At 42.4% G+C, this 20,291-nt stretch overlaps 2 protein-coding genes across 9 annotated transcripts; one reads left to right on the forward strand and one right to left on the reverse strand.

Annotated features, from left to right (window-relative positions):
• Nucleotides 1-90: 90 nt before the first annotated feature.
• Nucleotides 91-8,251, forward strand: PSTK (phosphoseryl-tRNA kinase). Its single transcript, XM_083617064.1, has 7 exons — nt 91-680; nt 2,554-2,851; nt 4,081-4,279; nt 5,130-5,205; nt 6,137-6,230; nt 6,803-7,538; nt 8,074-8,251. Exons 1-6 carry the CDS (start codon nt 459-461, stop codon nt 6,985-6,987), a joined length of 1,074 nt encoding a protein of 357 aa, XP_083473190.1. The 5' UTR covers nt 91-458; the 3' UTR covers nt 6,988-7,538; nt 8,074-8,251.
• A 1,268-nt stretch (nt 8,252-9,519) lies between these two features.
• IKZF5 (IKAROS family zinc finger 5) lies at nt 9,520-20,242 on the reverse strand. Of its 8 annotated transcripts, none has more exons than XM_083617038.1 (7): nt 20,109-20,242; nt 17,558-17,620; nt 16,591-16,702; nt 15,427-15,513; nt 13,824-13,987; nt 13,474-13,656; nt 9,520-12,687 (listed from the first exon to the last, which is right to left on the reverse strand). In XM_083617038.1, exons 5-7 carry the CDS (start codon nt 13,960-13,962, stop codon nt 11,744-11,746), a joined length of 1,266 nt encoding a protein of 421 aa, XP_083473164.1. In that variant the 5' UTR covers nt 13,963-13,987; nt 15,427-15,513; nt 16,591-16,702; nt 17,558-17,620; nt 20,109-20,242; the 3' UTR covers nt 9,520-11,743. The 8 variants fall into 8 exon arrangements, with proteins under 8 accessions (XP_083473164.1, XP_083473169.1, XP_083473165.1 ...); XM_083617043.1 differs by having other exon boundaries at nt 19,872-20,208; XM_083617039.1 differs by lacking the exon at nt 20,109-20,242 and adding an exon at nt 18,546-19,066.
• Between the last annotated feature and the right edge of the window lie 49 nt (nt 20,243-20,291).

A 20,291-nucleotide genomic window follows, 5' to 3' on the forward strand; every position in this document is an offset into this window, starting at 1 on the left:
CAATAACTCTTTGAAAAATCATTAGAAATGTAATTTATTTTCATACAATAGATCGATATGCCTGCTCTATCAATACCGTTTAGCAGTTTTCATTAAAAGCAACTTACAGCGCAACCAACAATCAGAACCAACTTGCCTCGTCCTCTATTGCATGTGGCCACCCTAAACTGCTGCCCAATCACAGCAAGCGACAAAGGGGTGCCGGGGCTCCCCGCTTGTCTCCTACGTGCAACGGCCGCTTTTGCCCCGCTAGAGCCCAGCGTCGAAAGCAACCCGGAAGTCCGGTGCGCGGAAGTAGGAGGAAGCCCAGTCTCTTTAGAACTCCCTGCGCCGAAGTCCCTCCCCAGCGCGCCTGCGCAGTGCTACCGCGCGGAGTCAACTGCGCAAGCGCAGAACTGTGAGCCGTCGGTCCCTTCCAGTCACGGCAGTTTTAACGCTCTGCACGAGCGCGGGGCCTCATGGCGGAAGAGCTACGGCGCGCCAGAGGCCACCAGATGGGGCTGTGCTTGCTTTGCGGTTTACCTGCCGCGGGCAAAACGACGGCGGCGCAGGCCCTGAGCCGGGTCCTGAGGGAGCGCAAAGGGTGGCGCTGCGTCCCCCTCGCTTACGACGACCTCATCCCTCCGGAAGCGTTCGACCAATCAAAGGAGAGCTCGGTACAGCGAGAGCAGCAGCCGTTGGTCAGTAGCCTCCTCCCCCTGCTCCTTATTGGCCACTGTGGTCTTGCGATTCTCATTGGCCAGGGAAAGGTCTTCGCCTGCCCGCGGGATCTTTCAGTGATAGCACAGCAGCTCCAGGTGGGCAGCAGGATGCGCCCCAGCTTTATTTTCCTACCGCTGTCATTACCAAGGATCCTTTTCCTTCTGATGCCTCGCAGCTGAATGCAGCTAGGAGATCTGGTGCTTTAGGGTCAGCTGCGGGGTTTGCTCACCAAGTTTGCTAAAATAGTAAAAAAAAAAATCTGGGTATTGAGGGAGCCTGGTAAAGGTAAAGGGACCCCTGACCATTAGGTCCAGTCACGGACGACTCTGGGGTTGCGCACTCATCTCGCTCTATAGGCCGAGGGATCCTGTGTTTGTCCGCAGACAGCTTCCGGGTCATGTGGCCAGCATGACTAAGCCGCTTCTGGCTAACCAGAGCAGCGCACGGAAACGCCGTTTACCTTCCCGCCGGAGTGGTACGTATTTATCTACTTGCACTTTGACATGCTTTCAAACTGCTAGGTTGGCAGGAGCAGGCACCGAGCAATGGGAGGTCATCCCATCGCGGGGATTTGAACCGTTGACCTTCTGATCGGCAAGCCCCAGGCTCTGTGGTTTAACCCACAGCGCCACCCCCGTCCTTTATTAAAGTAATCTGCTGTAGCATGGCAGCGATAAATGACAAAACTTACCATTCTTCTAAATCGGCTGTGATTCGCTCCAGCTGCCGGCAGAAGGTTTTGCGTATTTCAATTTGCATCAAGAAAAGTGAGCTCGTTTTTAAAGCATCTGTATATATTTTAGTAACATGAAGTTAAGCAAGCCTTGCCTGCATATTTTTAAAAAGCATCTTGTTTCCTATTATTTTCTGCTGAAAGTTCCCTTTCTGAATCTTAATGTTTTGCTGTTTTGATCCCCCTGTACGGACTGATAAACCAGCATAGTGTTATGTCTTGTTTTACAGCATTTCAGTATGCTGGTTGCTGGTTCAGGGCCCTTTGGCCTGAAAGGCAATATATAAATAAACCGGTGGTGGTGGTATTTTGCAAAGCAGTCAGTTCAGTCTGGGCATTTGTTGACAACACAAGCTGTTTAGAAGATGTGAAATTACTTAATATTCATTTACAGAAACAACCAAGAGTTTATTATTACCTTAAAGACAAATTTGTTGCAAAATAAGCCCTTCTTGGACATTCCTGTGGCTTCAGTGAAGTCCATGAAATTTACACTGCAATAGGACTGCAATCCTAACTCCTCTTACCTGGGAGAATTCAGTAGGACTTCCTTCTGAGTAGGCATAGTTAGGGTTGTGCTATATATCTGTTGGCCTTTAAGGCACCAAAAGAAAAAGAAAGATAAAAGGCTAAATTACCTTCTGTGATTGAATAAGTGTACTACTCGATTTGGTGTTGATTTGTGGTAGTATATAAAAACTTAATAATGTGTAATTATTACTGTTTCATTTTCACATGGTTACCCTGCTGGAGTTACTACTTACATGCATTGTAGAGGGGTTAGCATGTTTGTTGCAAGAGAAACAATAGTTTTGTGGTAGTTACACTAATAGTCGGGGAAGACTGGTAGCAGCATATTTTATTAAACTGGGATTTTGCAGCACAGTGCCTGTAAGGAGGGAAGAGTTTTGGTTAAAATGGCATGGGTGGGCCATGCAGAGAATTATAGGCATGATTGATGCTAAGAAAGAATAGCAAATCATCTAAAATATCAAGAGGACAAATGCTGTCCATTTAACACTGCAGCCAATAGCAAAACCTTCGTTGCTGTTAATAGTTCCAGTTTTTATCCAATATCTTGCACTCTAACCATGAATAATTGTCTTTTTACTTTATAGATGTCACACTGGAGATTGTATCGTCATGAATTATTGCTGTATCTTGAACATTTCCTTCAAAATTTTATTAAAGGATGCCATTATTCTCCTCCTCCAAACAGAACTGAAACAACATGGAAAAGGTTTGCCTGCTCTCTGAAAGAACAAGAATTAATATATCCAAGAACAGGAACTGAAGACTCTGCATCTTGTCAATATTTAATAGATTTTATCTCTCTCAGACCGATATATTTTATTTTAGATGACAACTTTTATTATCGGAGTATGAGATATGAAGTGTACCAGTTAGCTCGCCAGTGTAAGTTTGATATTATATTTTAAGGTAGCGGCTCAGCCTTATGACTCAGCAGTGCAAACCATGATTTGGGATGTTATGGCTAAAAGGGATTCCTATCCTTGTTGTGCAGAGAGCAAAGCTCTCTTGTCAGTGGCGTAGCGTGGGGGGTGCAGAGGGGGCCGGCCGCACCGGGCGCAACATCTGGGGTTAGGGCAAATCCACGGGTTAGGGGGCGCAAATTACTTGCCTTGCCCCGGGTGCTGACAACCCACGCTACGCCACTGTCTCTTGTTGTTTCTTAGGGATTCCTATCTGTCCCAAAGATTAATAATCTGCTACATAGAACACCTAAACTATGATAGCATTCCGGGCAGCAACTTGTGATACAGAACTGGCCATTTCTGCATTGGTAGTGAAGCTGGGATTGTACTCCTTGCAGATGTCGGTTTCCTTCCACCTGCCATGACCAATGCCAGGAACGAGACATGGAGAATAGAACCAAGCCAATTTGTCTGGAACTTTCAATTGTTTTCTGGACTATTGCCTCCTGAACAGGGTAGCTGGTTTAGAAACTGGAGGCCCTGAATAGCAATGGCTTAGTTCCTAACTGAGTAGCTAATTTCAGAAAGTGGTCCTGGATAATGACAGCTTGGGTTCTTGGTACATTTATTTTATATCATTCCATAGGGCTTCAAAACATAGCTGCCGGGCTGCTAACTCGTACCAGAAGTTGGGATCACATTTCAAAAGTGTTTGAATAACTTCACTGGCTTCTGGTCTGTTTCCAGAGTGATAATTTTTACCTAGAAAGCCCTAATGGCTTGGGGCTAGGATACCTGGAGGATTACCTGCCACCATAGCAGCCACCTGGACAATAACATCTTGCTGCTGCTGCCGCTGCCCGCCGCCTTTTCAGTTGCAGTGCCCTCTTGTGGAAAACTCTCATCAGGCAGCTTTGCCTGGTGCCTATGTCATTATTTTTTCAGGGAATCCCATTGGCCTTGGTGGTAAATAGGCAACCAAAACAGGTCTTTGAGAATCTGTGTTACATAGTCTTGTGCAAGATCTGTTTATAATGAATACTAAAATCTGAAATACTTAGGATCCCACATCCTTACTTCATGGTGTACAGAAGACTACCTTATTTTGTGCAAAATTCCTGTGTGTGTGTTATGCCTACACTTTTCAGAAACCAGGGTGAGATTAAAATGACCCTCTTATCATCCAGGAATATTTTTATATTTGTCTAGATACCCTGGGCTTCTGTCAGTTGTTCCTAGATTGTCAGGCTGATGTTTGTTTAGAGAGAAACAGTCGGAGAAAACAACCATTACCTGAAGAAACCATCCATGCAATGGTGCAGAAAATGGAAGTTCCAAATCCAGAGAAATACGCCTGGGAGCAGAACAGCCTCGTTCTGAAGACTACAGAATGTTCAGTAGAAGATAAGTATGTAGTCACATGAAAGCAGTTATTTACATTGAATTAAATGGAGGCTTCACAGACATCTGTGGGCCTAGCAGCGTGTAGAACTCTGGAGTTGTGCAGCACTTCTCTATTCATTGATATTTGCCTTGGAATATAGCTTTGTTGCAGGGCACCTAGCTGCGGAAAGGGACATAGCTCAGTGATAGTACACATGCTGAGCATGTAGAAGGTCCCTAGTTTAATCCCCAGCATCTCCAGGCAGGGCTGTCTGAAACTCTGGAGAACTGCTGCCTTTCAGTGTAGACAAAAGCTGAACTAGATCGGCCAATGGTCTGACTCAATGCAAGGCAACATCCTGTGTGACGAATGGATGTTGTTAATGTTACAGTTGTATAAGGGATTGTTATTTTGACTGGATTGCAATTGAGATGAATAAAATTTTGGAACACAGAACTATGAAGTAAATCACCAAACCATCAATTCTAGCAAGTGGGAGGCCACCTAAATTATATAATTCGGCATATGGATGGTTGGGATTAGTAATTGTATTATAATTTGGCAATGTTATAATGAGGCTGCCATTGGATTATTCTAACTGAAAACTAATAAAAATTATTGTATATATAAAAATAGAGAATCAGAAAACAAAAGAAACCCTTGCCAATCTACTGCGGCTCACCCTGATATCCAAGATTAGATCCCAATTTACGCTTTGCTCACTCTTTTCTCTGCTGTCCAACCTCATTGATCTCAGCAAAATTCTTGCCTTGGACACTTCTGTGATGCCAGGGTCCCATCCTTAGGCAAGTGCTTACATTGCATGTGCATAGTTAGTCTTTCTTTAACATGTTTGTTTTCTTGACTTTTTCAGTCTTCAAGTGCTTGATTTGCTATCTACTGCTCTGGAAAATCCAGTGAAACCCCTGGAAGAGAATACAGAAGTAAAGGTAATATGGAACTATTACATTGGTAATAAAATAGACATTTGTTGCCTGGCACTTCTGCTGATAATAATCCACCGGTGGAGAATTGTCCACTTTGGAGGAGAATGTTTCCTACACAGGAAATCTAAGACTCACTTTCTGCTCATAAAGGAGTTTGTGCTGTAAAGACAATTGGTGGAAATTAGTGTTGTGCCATTAGAAACACTCCATCTGCACAAGCACATCAGCTTTCCAGATGGAATAATTCCCCCTGTCACACACAGTTCTGGGGGTTCACACAGTTCTGGGGGTTACCCCCCCAGCCAATGGGGTATAGGGGAAGGCTCACTGCACAAGTGGAAGTCATTATGCAGGGCTTCCTATAGTGGGGTTCATTAGATGAATCCCACCCGATGGTAGTCCTAACTCAGAGTAAACCCACTGAAGTTCATAATCATGTCTAACTTAACTTTATTCATTTCAATTGGTCTACTCTGAATGGGACAACTCGGTGGCTGTAACTGAGAGAACTACGAGAACCATCAGGTCCCATTGTCAACAATAGATGGCAAAGAAAATGAGTGTTAGCCTTCTGTAGCAGACAAGAGGGAAGTCTGCCTTTTTTCACCTCATTTCACTGAATCAAAGTGTCTTCACATGTCTTATGGTTGTAAACTTTCTTGTGTCACAGCATTTCTGAAAAGTGGAGAATGTTCAGTAGAGGTTCTTATGGCAAACTTCGAGTGCTCTGTACCGAAATTCCCTCTGTGTAGTTTCACACTTGTCTGAAAGTGCAAAATTTGTTGGAAGCTTCAACTCTCCTCCCTTTATGCAAGGAGGAAGGTGCACAAAGCTCACCCCAGTTAGTGCATGTGCTCATAATGCCCAAATTTACCCTTTGAAGATATATATGAGCCCAGTTCTAAAAAATTTTTTTCTGGTTGATTGCGGCTAGGAAATGGATCGTGCTATTTGTGCAGCCAGTGTTCTTCATCAAGCAGACCAGGCTGTCAGGCGAGCTGTCTCTCAGACCATGAAGACTGGTAAAGGTATGCTTATTTGCAAGAGGTTGCTTAACTTGCTTTGCATGCACTTAAATTAGAAAGGCACAGTGCAACAAAACCATACATGTGCAGCAGTTTATGACTACTATTTAAAGACACTGTTTATGCACAAAGGCCCTATACATGCCAGTTGTCCTCTATTTCTGAAGATTCCTCTTTTGGAGATCCCACTCCTGAGGAGGTAAGTCTCTATTCATTTTCAAAAGAATAGTGGCTTTGCTTAAACCTCTTAAACTTTTGATCTTCCTTCCCCTTTAAAATAATAATAATTTTATTATTTATATCCCACCCATGTGGCTGGGTCTCCTCAGCCACTCTGGGCAGCTCCCAACAGAATACTAAAAACACAATAAAGCATCAAACATTATAGACTTCCCTAAACAGGGCTGCCTTCAGTTGTCTTCTAAAAGTCAGATAGTTGTTTATTTAATTGACATCTGATGGGAGGGTGTTCCACAGGGTGGGTGCCACTACGGAGAAGGCCCTCTGCCTGGCTTAAGATAAATTTAATATAACAGTAGGTAAATCACCATGTGCTGTATATTTTGTTTCCCTAGATAATAACCTTACCCCAAAGGAGATGAAGAGCTTGGCAGATGAACTAAATATGCTGAAAGTGGAATTTTTGGAAGATTTGAGGCACAGAGAAAATGAGAAAAATAACCAGTTGAATATAAATGTAACCTCTTTATTCAGCCAACAGGCAGATGGCATTGTTAAGAAATATTTAAGTGAGAAGTAGTAGCATTTTTATATATTCAGTGAAGGGGGATATAACGCTGTGTCATGTGGGTTCGGCAAGAATACTAGATATTGCTAAGATTTGGCATCTGATGTCTCAGTGGGGAAAAACTGGGCCAGTTCCCTCACTCTCTCTGTTCGGACTGACTGCCAAAAATACCAGTTGTACCAAGAAGCTTCAGGATCCATAGTGAGAAGAAAGATAGTGAGATTTACCCTCTGAAATATTTTACTCTTTGCTATAATTTGAAATATGTCTGCAGCCAGGATCATTGACTCATACATATGACCCAGATGTTGTTAAACTTCAAAGTCCCACCAGCCCCTACTAGCATGGCTGAAGGTCTAATGGACGATGGTAGTTGTAGTCCAACAACTGGAGGGCAAGGGGCATAGTGGGCAAACAATGGCTGGATCTAGACACATTAAAGAAGCATTCCAGTTAAAAGCGTTGTAAATTTAAACAGGGAAAACAAGTACTGTAGAGAAAAACAGGACTCTACAGTGCCATCTGTTGGCACAGTGTTATATCGCATATACAACGCATATAGCGTATTTTTCGCTCTATTGGGCGCACTTTTCCCCCTCCAAAAATTGAGGGGAAATGTGTGTGCGTCCTATGGAGCGAATGCAGGCTCCTTGGCTTCAGCGATAGCACGCTAAGCCTCCAAAGCGCAGAGGGAGCACTCTGTGCTCCAAAGGCTTTGCGTTGCTTTCGCTGAAGCCTGGAGAGCGAGAGGCGTCGGTGTGCAACGACCCCTCTCACTCTCCAGGCTTCAGGGATAGCTGCACGCAGCCCCTCTGGCAGGTAGAGGCTGCACGTGGCTATGGCTTCTTTAGCCCCGCGCAGCTTCTCCCGGGAGGGAGAGGTTGCGTGGGGCTAAAGAGGAAGCCAAAGCAGCCAGCAGGATCCATCCCGCTGGCTGCCTTGACTTGTGACATAGCCGGCAGGGAGAGGTTGCACGCACCCTGTACGCTGCTCTTTGGGGCTGGGGGAGAAGTAAGATTTTTTTTTTCTTGATTTCCCCCCCCCCCTAAAAACGGTGTGCCCTATGGTCTGGTGCGCCCTATGGAGCGAAAAATACAGTATATCACTTTTTCTTTACCAATTTGGCTGAGTTCTGTGTGTAGCTTTAGCACTGTTATAAAATACTGTACATTAAAGACCATCAGAATCCAAAGGATTGTGCCTTTCCATATTTGTTCCATCTAGTGCTTCCCAGACTGCTGTTTCATTTTTATTTATAAAGGGTATGCATATAGTACTTCCGGCTATATATTCCACATTTTGTGAATTGTTTCCATCAAAGGTACAGTGGTACCTTGGAAGTCGAATGTAATCCGTTCCAAGTCTGTTTGACTTCCAAAACGTTCGGAAACGAAGGCGCAACTTCCAACTGGCTGTAGGAAGCTGCTGTAGCCAATTGGAAGCCGCATCAGAGGTTTGGGTTCCAAAGAACGTTTGCAAACCGGAACACTCACTCCCGGGTTTGCGGCTCCTTATAACATTAAGGCTTTGTTTTGCTTTAATTAATAGTTCCTATTGAAATTTTTCTTATTTGGGGCCTGAATATGGGGAAAGAGACAGTGGAAAATGTTGTTTAGAAATAAATTTTGATGCTGTAGCATAGAATGAGGCTAATACGCTTTTTCAAAACACCAATCCTGGATGTTTTGTTACTGAAACGAGCTGCTCTGTATCAGTGGTAAAGCCAGAGTCTGCAACATCCCATCCTTATGCCTTACTTAGTGGAAGCAGTAAAGGCTCTATTGTACTTAGTATACCTTGTACTAACATTCTTGAGCATTTTGGCATTGTAGATCCCAATGGTAAGTGACATCATCTGTGAGCATCTGCTTTTAGTCCCAGCTCATTTCTTGTTGGTTTAAGTCTGTTGTCTGCTGCAGCTCAGGTGTCACTACTAGCTCTTTGGCTGAAAGGTCTCTAAAAAACAGTAGTGCACAGGGTTTCCATTTCCACTGCCCACCGCAACAGTGGCCTCGTGTTTTCAAAAGCTGCCATGACCTGAAGCAATTGCTCAGGTTATCTACATGTTTCCAAGCCTCACCTTTTGACTATCTGCCTGACTTTAAGGAGTACAGGAACTCTACAAAAATTGAAGCCATGACCCTGACCATAGCCCTTTATTGCTCAATTCTATTTTGTATTTCTAGTACACAGTAATATTCAGAGTTTGCCAACACACTGTACTTTAAAAAGTAGAGATGTCCCCAATAAAGCTTCTCCTTCCCTCACTTATTCAACTTGACCTTATTTGATGGCCACTTCTTGCCCTATCTTTTCCCCATACCTATGCTGTCAGTCGGCCTCTTTGTCATCCTTCTCAGCATGACTGCCCTTTCATGGTCAGCTAAGACCAGCTGATCTGGTTTTGGCCAGGGAAGACATGAACAGGCTGGGAGTGGAGTTGCCACCAGCTCTGCAACAGCTGTCCATTGCTCTGCAACAGCTCATTCAATCAGATCATTTATAGACATTTCATAAAGATGACCCAGCTAGGATATACGTGAGGATTTTTAGAAGCAGCCTTTATTTAGCTGTGTTAGTCCATTCAACATACCCAGCACTGTAATTAAAACATACATAGTATATTTTAGGTTCTCTGCTGTCATAGCATGCAATCCCAATCAAACAAGACTAATGATAAGTTTGTCACTGACTTCCTGAGTGCAACATATATGGCACTAGAGTTGCAAGACTAATTTGGTGCTATGCCATTTTAGAGAGGCAGAAGGCAATTCCAAGAATATTCTGGCGAAATACTTCTATACGTTAGAATGCAAACATTGAGTACGGTTACAGAAATGTATTAAGACACTGAACGTTAACTTTGAGAAAGATACCTAAGAGAATGTCAGGAACTGAAATTAAGGTCTTAAATATAGCTGCTTAAGAGGGCTTTTCCTCTGAAAAATGATTCTAAACTTAAAGAGACAAAAAATTCCAACAAGGGAAGCTAAGTTTTTTAGTCTGCTTTAAGTACAATGCCAGCAGCCTCTCCTGCTCAAACTATGTGCTGTTTACCTCAGTAAATACTGTGCATCCTCCACCTTATTATAGTTTAGGACCTTTGTGGTGCCATGTGGCTACAGGAGGGGGGGGGGGGACGACGACCCAATTGCTCAAGTAGACTTTGGCGTAAGATTTCTTACATCTTACGAGATAGGATCGTACTGATAAGGTTTTTCTTTTGCACTGACCAGTGATGACTTAACTGACTCAAAAGGACTTTTCTAATCTGTGCTCCTATTTTGGCTATCGGAAGAATGCTCCTCTACCAAAAGAGGAGCTGAAGATGGAGAGGAGTATACTTGACCATTATTCACACAAAGGCACGTACTTTGGGATGCGAAACCAATAAAAGCACACTGTCGTAAGTTTGTATGTGCATGTGCATATTTACTTCTTTTGCAAGTGACAGCAGTATAAAGTCCTCTCTTTCCCTTAAAATAAAATAACGAAGATATACAATAAAAGTGCATGTCAAAGTGTTTTCCCCTGTATATTAAGGATTCATGTGCTGTAAGCTAGCACCATAGTTTTTGCTAGCATAGTTTGTTTAAAGTGCCTATTCACTTATCTAGATCAAGGCAGAAACAGTTGACTGCTATGTCTTAGAGTTTTTATCCACTGTAATTAGTCAGTGATTCCTCGTATAAACTTTTTGCTTTGTCAAGTCCAGAACTATAAAAAAAAACCTAGTATGGAATGTTTTCTTTCGACTGCTGTTTACCTGGACAAGGACGCTCTTTTCAAGAAGTACATTCATCATTCACAGATAAAATGACCCATGTGAAATCTGAATGAATTATCATAATCTCATAACCTCCTTGCCACTTCATTTTCAGGTAAAAATATTACTACCAGAAGGTAAAGACAAAACAACTTACACTTAAACATTTAAATGGTAATGAAGTTCTTTGCAATGCAATGCAAGCTAAGTATGAAGATTATGGTACAGTATTTTAACACATTACCCATTTCCTTCCAATGTTTTCTTTCTGCACACAGTTTTCAAAATTACAGACATTTAATACTAGGCACTGGTTCCTTGTATTCCTTTAAAAGGGGGTCAGCAGTAATGGAAAGTGGATGTCTTTGTTCCCTATTTCACATTTTTACTCTTCTAGTTTTCCACATCATGACTCACTATTACCACAGGAGCTTTATTAAAGGCCTCACAGCAATTAAACTTTTCCTAGATTTAAGTTTTGTTGCAGACATCAACTTTATCTTTGTTTACTCTTTACACAATATTTTATAGCAGTTTACGGGATGGTCAGTTTATACACAGTTGCATATAGCTTCTACACTGAAAATATCTGAGTACATTATGTATGACGGAATTAAACTAAAGGCTACTCCAGTAGCTCAGCTTAATGTTAATTATTTGTTAAGTACTTGGACACAAGTGTTGATCGACAAGATCCACATTATGTTAGGTCAGTATATATTGTGTTGCACTGATTATCTATTAATAGTAATAATAATAATAATAATTGCACTACAAACCTCATTCTTATTTTAGGAACCATGTAAAGAATGCCGCCATGGTAAACAAGCACGTCCCTAGCAAATCATGAAAGCGTGTAAAGGTAATTGCCTTTGATGTTAAATCTGCTTAACTGAATTCCTCCAAAAGGGCACGCAACCTTTCCGGTAGCAACGAAGAGACAGACAGCAATGTGTTTAAACAAACACAGATAAATGAATGCATGGTATAACTTATATTCAATCAATGCTGGTTATGTTGGCCTCTGGCAAAATGGCAAGCAAAGTCATACTTGTTTTTACATTTGCAACCACATATGTTGCACTGGAAAGGGTTCTCAAAGCCATGACATCCCATGTGGATCGTATAAAGAATATTGTCAGCAAAATACATATCACAGTGCTGGCAGTGATGCAGAAGCTGAGGATCCTGAACTGGAAGAGTTGGTGCTGGAGTACTTGGCTGACTATTACTTATGCTCGGGGTGCTGGCATGAGCACTGTGGTCACTGCTGGGACCTGCGACTGGACTGTAGTTTCTTTGAGAATGTGCAGGGCGAGGATCAGGACTTGTAGGGGATGAACTCTGAGGAATACTGGTTGACACTGCTGGAACGGCTGCTGGCGCGGCAGGCTGCTGCATCATAAAAGGCTTTTCATCTTGACACGGTACAACATCAGGAGAGGGTGGGTTTTGGTTTTCAGGGGGCAGGCTAGACAACTGTCCTGCTAAAGTAGATAGCTGGTTTAAAGGGTTATCTACCATAAGGTCTTGTGGATCTCTTGGTAACCCACCAGTCTCTGTTGGCTTTGTCATACTTTCATATGCTTCAGTCTGAATGTTTGGGATTTCATGAGTAAAGTCGTTAAGGTAGTCCGGCTTCTGAACCACCATGGAAGGTGGACTCAAGTTTATTAGCGCCCTTCGACCATACCCCAAGTTACTGGTCTTCTTCTGCAAGACACCCCACATCTTCTTGCTACTAAGAGAAGGCCTCGTACCTTTTATAGGCACCATTTTATGTTTGCGCCTGCGGTGGTGAGACAGGTTGCTTCTGTCACTACAGCGGAATGAGCACAATTCACATTTGTAAGGTTTTTCACCTGTATGCGATCGCATATGAGCTTCCAAGTGACGTTCGTATGCTGATGCAAAGGGGCATAAGTGGCATCTGTGTGGTTTCTCACCTGAAAGAATACAAGATTTTATTGTTGCTTTGATACCATGTGTTTTGCAAGAAACAAAAGGGAGAAAAAAACCTAGTTGAGTCACTTGAGGAAACAGAGCACTACAATATCTAAAGCAACCATTTAAAATCCTTAATAATAATTTAAAAAATAAATGTTTATTTATACCCCGCCCTTCCCAGTTCAGAAAACCGGGCTCAGGGCAGCTAACAACAAATTTAAAACACTTAATTGATGCAACAAAAAACAGCATAAAATACAGTATAAAACGTGAATAACAATAAAGTCAGAATTCAAAAATCAATTTACGGGGGAAATCCATCCAATAAACATTAGATAATCACTAGGGCTAGCTGGCTAAATTAGTCCTATTTGGGCCAGCGAGGAAACCAGGGCAGAATTAGCTGTGACAAACAACAGTGAAATGAAAAAGATGAGTTTTATGGTTCATGTCTTAGGACCAGTAAATGCTGGAAGATACATAGGGTAAGTTGAACAAGTAAAAGAATTAGCAACATCGCAAGTGTAAGCAGTATCTAGAGATGAAAAAACCATTTCCCTAGACAGTCACACAGGTTATTTCATATAGTCTGGTTTTCCTACATTTAGCTGAAAACTGAATTTTAAGAATCAAGTTTGCTTACTGGAAACATAGAAGGGGAAAGATCATTAACAGATAGATACAAATCTCCTGACTGGAAAACACATGTTTAACACAGTAAGAAAGCTTGCGTAGGTATATATACCACCAGCAGAGAGATACAAAATCTGCAGACTCGGTCATACCTGTGTGAATTCTGATATGTTCTATGAGACGTGCTGTTCCTTTGCTGGCATAGTTACAATACCGACATTTCAATTTTCCATCAAAAGTTCTTTCAAACCCATCTACTAACACTCCAGAGTTTTCATCCAGTGAGACTTCGACTGAAGGATGATCTAGTCCATTTTGATCACCTTCTGTCCCTGCTGTAAAAAGAGAAGGGAAACCCCAATAAGTTTCTTCCTTTATCTTGTACTTAGTTTGAATACTATTAACAGGCTATTGGGAGACAGGTGGAAGGAAGCTCCCCTCTACAATAACCAGCCTTTTGTTTAAATAAAGTGAAAGCTGAATTGTACCATGGTGAACCTACCTCCCTGAAGAGTCTCTGCTTCTTTGTCCCCACTAACAGAGCCTGAAATCATGTTCACATGGTGAGTCTGCTGAGTCAGATATTCCTGAAAATCTTTTACAAAATCCAAAGGTTCTGGTTTCTTTTCACCCATATTCATACTACAACTTCACAATCCTGTGGGCCTAAAATAAAAAAACCAACTTAAGATTCAAACAAAAACCACACAATATTGAAAATCATTACTGATTTCTCACTTGAAGAGCAGCATGTTAGCCTTGCAAGTACCCCATGAGGTAGGCTAGGATGGTAGATGGTGACTTGAAAAAGGCAGCGATCAAAGCAGAATCAGGAAACAATTAGGGCTCCCCATATCAAGTTTCACTGTGTGAAGATGTCTAACATTTAACTAAAGCCCAAGTCCTATACTGTTCATATCAACAAACCTACTCATGCTACATCAAGGCCTTCAGAAAACAGAAAGTAGGTTTCCAGGAGGCAGTTATCCATTATCAAGAGTTTAAACTTTTGTGGTTCAAAAAGATAAAAACAAAGCACTGAACTCCTGCTTGCAGGCTTCCCATTGACATCTGGTTGGCCAACATAGGAGACAGGATATTGAACTAGATAGGCCCTTTGTCTCACCCAGCAAGGCTCATTTTATATTGTTAAGGAACCATCTTGGTAACTAGAATTTGGTGTTTTGCAACACAAGGGCAAGGGAAAGAAGGTAGCCTGTGGAACTGTGAAATCTACAAATACTCAAAGAACTGATGAGTGGAAACCTCAGTAAGACACCTCTCATTTCAAAGGTTCCGCTTTTGTGTCTCCACTCCATGTAAATTTTTCTCTTGGTCTGCTGATGAAAATGCAGGTTCTGTTTTGACTCACTAGATTTTACTTTGCTTCTTCCCCCCAAAGGAATGTTCAGAGAAGCTTATACGTAATATAACCTAAACATATATATCCAATACAACAAAATGACAAACACGTAACAGCAAGGGGGGGGGGAATCACTACCCCTTCACCCACACTTGTGGAGGGGATTAGGGTTCTGCAGGGATGCCCACCTACTGCCACCAATTTGCCCCCCTCAACAAATAAGCATCAAAAGCTACCCTTCCCCTGCTACCCTGGTGGGCACGAGCAATAAAACATTGGATATAGCAGTGGCTGCACCATTCCCCAGATGGAATTTAGATCGCTCTGCTCACTAGTTTAATATTATATCCATGTTTCTTTGATTTATATATGATAATCACAGTCTAGCAAATTCCTAGTTCCCACACCCAGTCTTTCACTTGGCTATATTTTTTTTAAGGAATAAAGTGAAATGACTATCAAATCCATTTGATATGTAATCTTAACCAGCCAATGATTTTGTGCAATTTGTGGTGTCTTTTATCACTACACAAGATTTAATATCGTATTACTAAAAATTCATGTTAGACTTCCATTGGCCTCTACCAAATATCTCCGTAATTCCATTTTATTGGTGTGCTGTAAGAAAAGCGATGCATACAACCTACTGCTGCAAAATGATTAGATGTGGATAAAAACTTTTAAAGGCAAGTTCTAAGAACTGCAGCCTTTTCCCAAAAAAATCATTATAGACATGTCATACCTGAATTTTTTCCTTTTATGTAGAAAACATTTTGAACTCTTCTTCGGGATATTAGATAAGTAATAAAGCACACATGTCCCGCATTCCCTATCAACAAAAAAGGGGGGAAACATTCAACCATTTATTAACTAATTTAAGAAAGCTTCAGGAATGGTAGACCAAAATCATATATAAAACTGACAGAAGCATTTCAGTTACTCATTTTACAGACTTTGTTTTGAAAACAACCTTTTCACCCCAATCTTAAATCCCTTTTACTGTGTCCTGTTAAGGCTTTACCAGTGGTATATATAATCACATTTGAAAATCATTTTTTTCTCTGAAGGCTGACAGCATACAAAACATTTCTACACACACTGGTTCACATCACAGTAAGGCAGCTAGTCACCTGGAAGTCTTAAAAACTTAAAAGATATTTGAACGGGCATACTTGTTCAGTCTTGCCAGGAAAAATATATTTAGTTTGTAAAATTTTGCAGTAAACACCAGGCAAGCAATGAAAATACACATATTACATTGCTGGATTAGATGAAAAAACCTATCTATTCAAGTATTCTGTTTCAAATTATGGTCAAATTAATACACTGAAATTACTTGTGGGGAAGGGAGGGGAGGAATGACAAAGGTAGATTTTCAGACTCTTGAAGTGTGAGTCTTATTGACAGTTACCCAGGTTTAGCAACAGTATTTGTTTTCATTATTCTTCAAAAATATCCACAGTACACTGAAGCTTAATAAGAATGTAATTAGAACTAGTCGTCTTCTAAGCCTCCTTCTTCTCAGACAGCCTACTCTACCCCATCTTCTCTCAGTAATAATAATAATAATAATAATAAATAATAATAATAATAATAATAATAATAATAATAATTTATTTGTACCCCTGCCACTGGGCAGCTTCCAACATATATAAAAACAAAATAAAACACTAAACATTAAAAAGCTTCCCTATACAGTGCTGCCTTCAGAAATAGTAATACTACCAGGATTCCCACTTGCACCCATAGCTCCCTTATTCCGACTTAGCTTCGCACTGCATATTCCAACAACCTCCTCGTTACTTCCCTCCAGACAAAAAACCCAAGCATAGCTCATTACAGTTTACTGACACATGAAGGTACATAACTTTTAAGAGATCATTAAAACGCGTGTGCACAGTTTTACCTTAATCCTCCAAATCAACTTCAAATCAGTGAAACAGACATCAAAAATCCACTCTTGAAATATATGTTCCATCATATATAAAATACACTTCTCTGATTAATGCCTTTCTAGTCTACAAGAAAATGAGATTAGGGCACACATTGGTTTTAAAAAGCATTTCCACCAGTTAAGTCTTCAAGGCTGCTTACAAACATTTCTGTTGCCAGTCTCCAGGGTGAGAGGGCTTGTCCATCTTCTATTCCAGACTTTCCCAAACTTGGGTCTCCAGTTGTTCTTAGACTACCACCATCATCCCTGGCTAGCAGGACCAGTGGTTAGGGATGATGGAAATTGTCGAAAAACAGCTGGAGACCCAAGTTTGGGAAACCCTGTTCTAGACTAGCTCACCCAATGCCCAATGCCCACAACAGGGAGCCAGATGGCATTGGCAATGTCTGCCTCAAAGTCTCAGGGGCGGCAGCAGAGCAGAGAACACACCAACCCCATAAACATCCATGTCCAAAGGCTACTAGGAGCAGAGATCCTAGTAGAGATGTGATCATTTTCATGGTTTACAAGTTGTGTAGTGCTGCCATGGCCTTTTCTTGCTGTTTTTTAAGTGGGGAACAATATGGTTTAGCATATGACCAAGACAATAACCTTAATAGGCTTTATGTAGCCATATCTTTCTAGGAAAGACTGATGTTGTGCTCATGATTGCTTGTGGTCTTCACATAGACACCTGTTGTGAGAACAGAATGCTAGACTAGATAGGCCTTCAGTCTGATCCAGCAGTGCTGTTCTTGGGTTATTTATTTATTATTTATTTCATAAAACTTATTCATGCTTTATTGGTTGAAAAACCATCAAAGCTGTTTACAAAAAAATAAAGCAATAGAAATATCACTAGGTTAGTGCTGAGCAAGATCTAGTGTCATTCTCAGCGACAGTTGCTTCAAATTTTCCTTTATACAATAGTTTTGCCTACCTTCTTTCTGTAGTCATCAGCTTCATATAGATTTAAGTTAACTTGGGTTCCATTAGTTGAACACTGCAGAATAAAAAAAGACATAATTTTGCATACTCAATATTGTTTTTAAAGCAATCTCAAGGGAAATCAAAATGTGAAGTTCCGCATTTTCAAACTGAGTTAGTTAAATTAGATGCCATTGCCTTAAAATAACGAAGCCTGATAATGGTGTTGCTTTAGTGTTGAAAATACACACAGAGTACATTATACCTAAGGAAAGCCATAAAACCTTAGTTTTATAACTTACATTTCATGCTTAAGTGATATAATTCCCATACCAAAATCCTTACCAAGTTAATGCTAAAAACTTATCTTCTGTAAAATACAGCATCTACATGAATAAACCTAGGCAATAGTTTTCCTATGTAAAAAGGATATGCTTTTCTTTTCCTAGCTGACACTGCTGTACAAAGCCCTATTTAGGATATTCACAATGAATTATAGATGCAGGAAACAATCCAAATGCTGGATTGCCTGAATGCTAAAGTTTTTTATGCTGTTTTTACATATCTGAAACAGGTGGTTCAGCTGTTTATGTACATGCCACATTTGTCTGCTCTGTGCAGGACAGACATGTGACGCTCACTTATAAGAAATCTAAGGAAGAAAGAAAAATATGAGACTTTTCTCAAGTCTGCTCACATAACACCTTAACATTTTCACAGTTCCACATTGTCCAAAAGAGGGTGATTTTTGCCAAACATAAAAGTTAACATGACAAAACCTGTATGCAAAATCTATACATTAAAATGTGCAAGAGGCAGAACATGAGTGCTATAAGGAGAAAGATCAATATTTCAGCCACCAGAAAGCCTTGAATGACCATGCATTTGCTGTCTTATTCTCACTTGCCAACTTTCACCCCGAAGGCAACAGCAAAAATGAGCTGGCTACATACTCTACAGCAGACTTAGCCATATTATTCAGCTAAAATGTTTCACTGTACCTCTGCTCCCACTGGCACTGGAGAACATATTATATATAGCCAACGGTGACACAAACCATAGGAAGAACTTGAAAATGCAGGAAGTAACTTTACAGAGCTTGCTCTTTCACCAGCAGCAAAGCTATACTGTATTAACCGCACTGCGGGAGCAATAATTTCCATCCAGTATATTGTCACTTTTGCCCTTTCTGGCAACACTTAACCCATCTCCCCATCCTTGCAGATCAGAGCAGCGAGGCTTGAAGGGATGCAGAGCTGAAGAACTCTCAGCAATTTTGTCCAATGCTGCAAATCAGTGGCCTAGAGTACTACGATACAAATACAGTATGATCCAATCTTGTTGGAAGATACCACTTCATCTTCTCATCTCTTAATACTTGCTCCCAATTACTTTGCCAATTTAATCCTCAACATTATGGCTCATATAATTACTCTAAAGAATTAACCAAGGAGACGGTAAGAGGGAATTAATGTTTGGAAGGCAGTTGGAATGGAACTCAGATTTTTCATTCCACAGAACTCCATGCACACAGCCTATGGCACACCACCCTCCCAGCCCTCCATCTCTTCAATCCCATGCAAAGACCTCCCAACTTGCAGCTTTTCCCTTCCACTACCTACTCCTCTCATCTCCAAGCAGTTCAAGTCAGACATTTCCCACTCCGTGTCGCTTATTGAGTGATCACAAAGCAAAACAGTGTCACTTCTAGACCCTGGGTGGCTCGGGTAGTGCTAAAAGAGCACCCAACAGTATCAGCTAGCATCCTTCGAGGATGTATGTTTTAGGAGCAAAAAGAGCTGTCGGCTCAGGAACAGTTCAGCGAGCCACTTTTTGCCTCTGGACACCCACCCCCTTCGAAGTGTGCACTGTTTCCAGACGGCCGGCCGCCAGAGTGGTGAGATGCAACGCAGGAGAGGTGTGCCTCTCTTAACAGCTGTGTGGGGAAGAGGCAATTTCATCCTCCCTCGCTGGGCAAGGGAGGCCAGGAGGGGAAAGGCAGGACTGGGTGTTCCTGTTCCAGCCGCCCCATAATAGTTGCGCAGAGATGGAGATGTCCACGGAGGCAGCTTGTCATGCAAGCGGCACCTGCTGGAACAAACCCCCTCTTCTGCACAACTGTAGGATGCATGAGGAGCCCAGGCATCTTCTTCTTCTTGCATCTTCTTGCTTTCCTTAGGGCAAGATGAGCTGCCAGCGACTCCCGGGCAAAGCGCAGGCTCCCTGCGGCCACCTCTCCTCCCGCGACCCTGACAGAGAGCCAAACTCCAAGCCTCCCTTTGGGGGCTGCTGCTGGGGGGCAGCTTCCCACAGCCCACCGGACCCACCTCCTGGGCAGCGCGCAGCCTTTTCCCCGACCGCACCGGAGCGCCGCTCCCGACATGCTGCCTCCCCGACCGACCCTCGGCGAAGTGGGCTTCGCCGGCGCCACTCCTCCTGCGCTCCCAACTTCGGCAGGCAGGCAGAGCGCGGCGCCAGCGGGGAAGGAGCACGACGAGGTCTCCTCCTGCTCCGCCCGGGCGGAGGGAGCCCCCCGGACGCCGCTTGCCCCGCCGCCGCCTCACCTCCGCCGCACTTGCCAGCCGCAGGTGGACCCGACTCCTGCCGTCACCGCTGCCGCCGCCTCCATGTTTGTTGTGTCTCCCGGAGCCCAGGCGTAACCCGCGTCCTTCCCCCTTTCGAAATCCCGCGAGAGCTCCGCCAGCACCGCCAACAGGCGCGGCCGGCGCGCGCCGTTCTCAAAGGGA

This window comes from Podarcis filfolensis (assembly GCF_964270895.1).
Source record: "Podarcis filfolensis genome assembly, chromosome: 5".
Lineage (NCBI taxonomy): Eukaryota > Metazoa > Chordata > Lepidosauria > Squamata > Lacertidae > Podarcis > Podarcis filfolensis.

Coding starts and splice junctions, on each gene's coding strand:
- PSTK (XM_083617064.1), top strand. CDS start 459: ATGGCGGAAGAGCTACGGCGCGCCAGAGGCCACCAGATGGGGCTGTGC. Junction 5,206..6,136: donor AAGAGAATACAGAAGTAAAG/GTAATATGGAAC, acceptor GATTGCGGCTAG/GAAATGGATCGTGCTATTTG. Junction 6,231..6,802: donor GACCATGAAGACTGGTAAAG/GTATGCTTATTT, acceptor TTGTTTCCCTAG/ATAATAACCTTACCCCAAAG.
- IKZF5 (XM_083617041.1), bottom strand. CDS start 13,962: ATGAATATGGGTGAAAAGAAACCAGAACCTTTGGATTTTGTAAAAGAT. Junction 13,657..13,823: donor AGCAGAGACTCTTCAGGGAG/GTAGGTTCACCA, acceptor CTCTTTTTACAG/CAGGGACAGAAGGTGATCAA. Junction 12,688..13,473: donor ACATATCAGAATTCACACAG/GTATGACCGAGT, acceptor GTATTCTTTCAG/GTGAGAAACCACACAGATGC.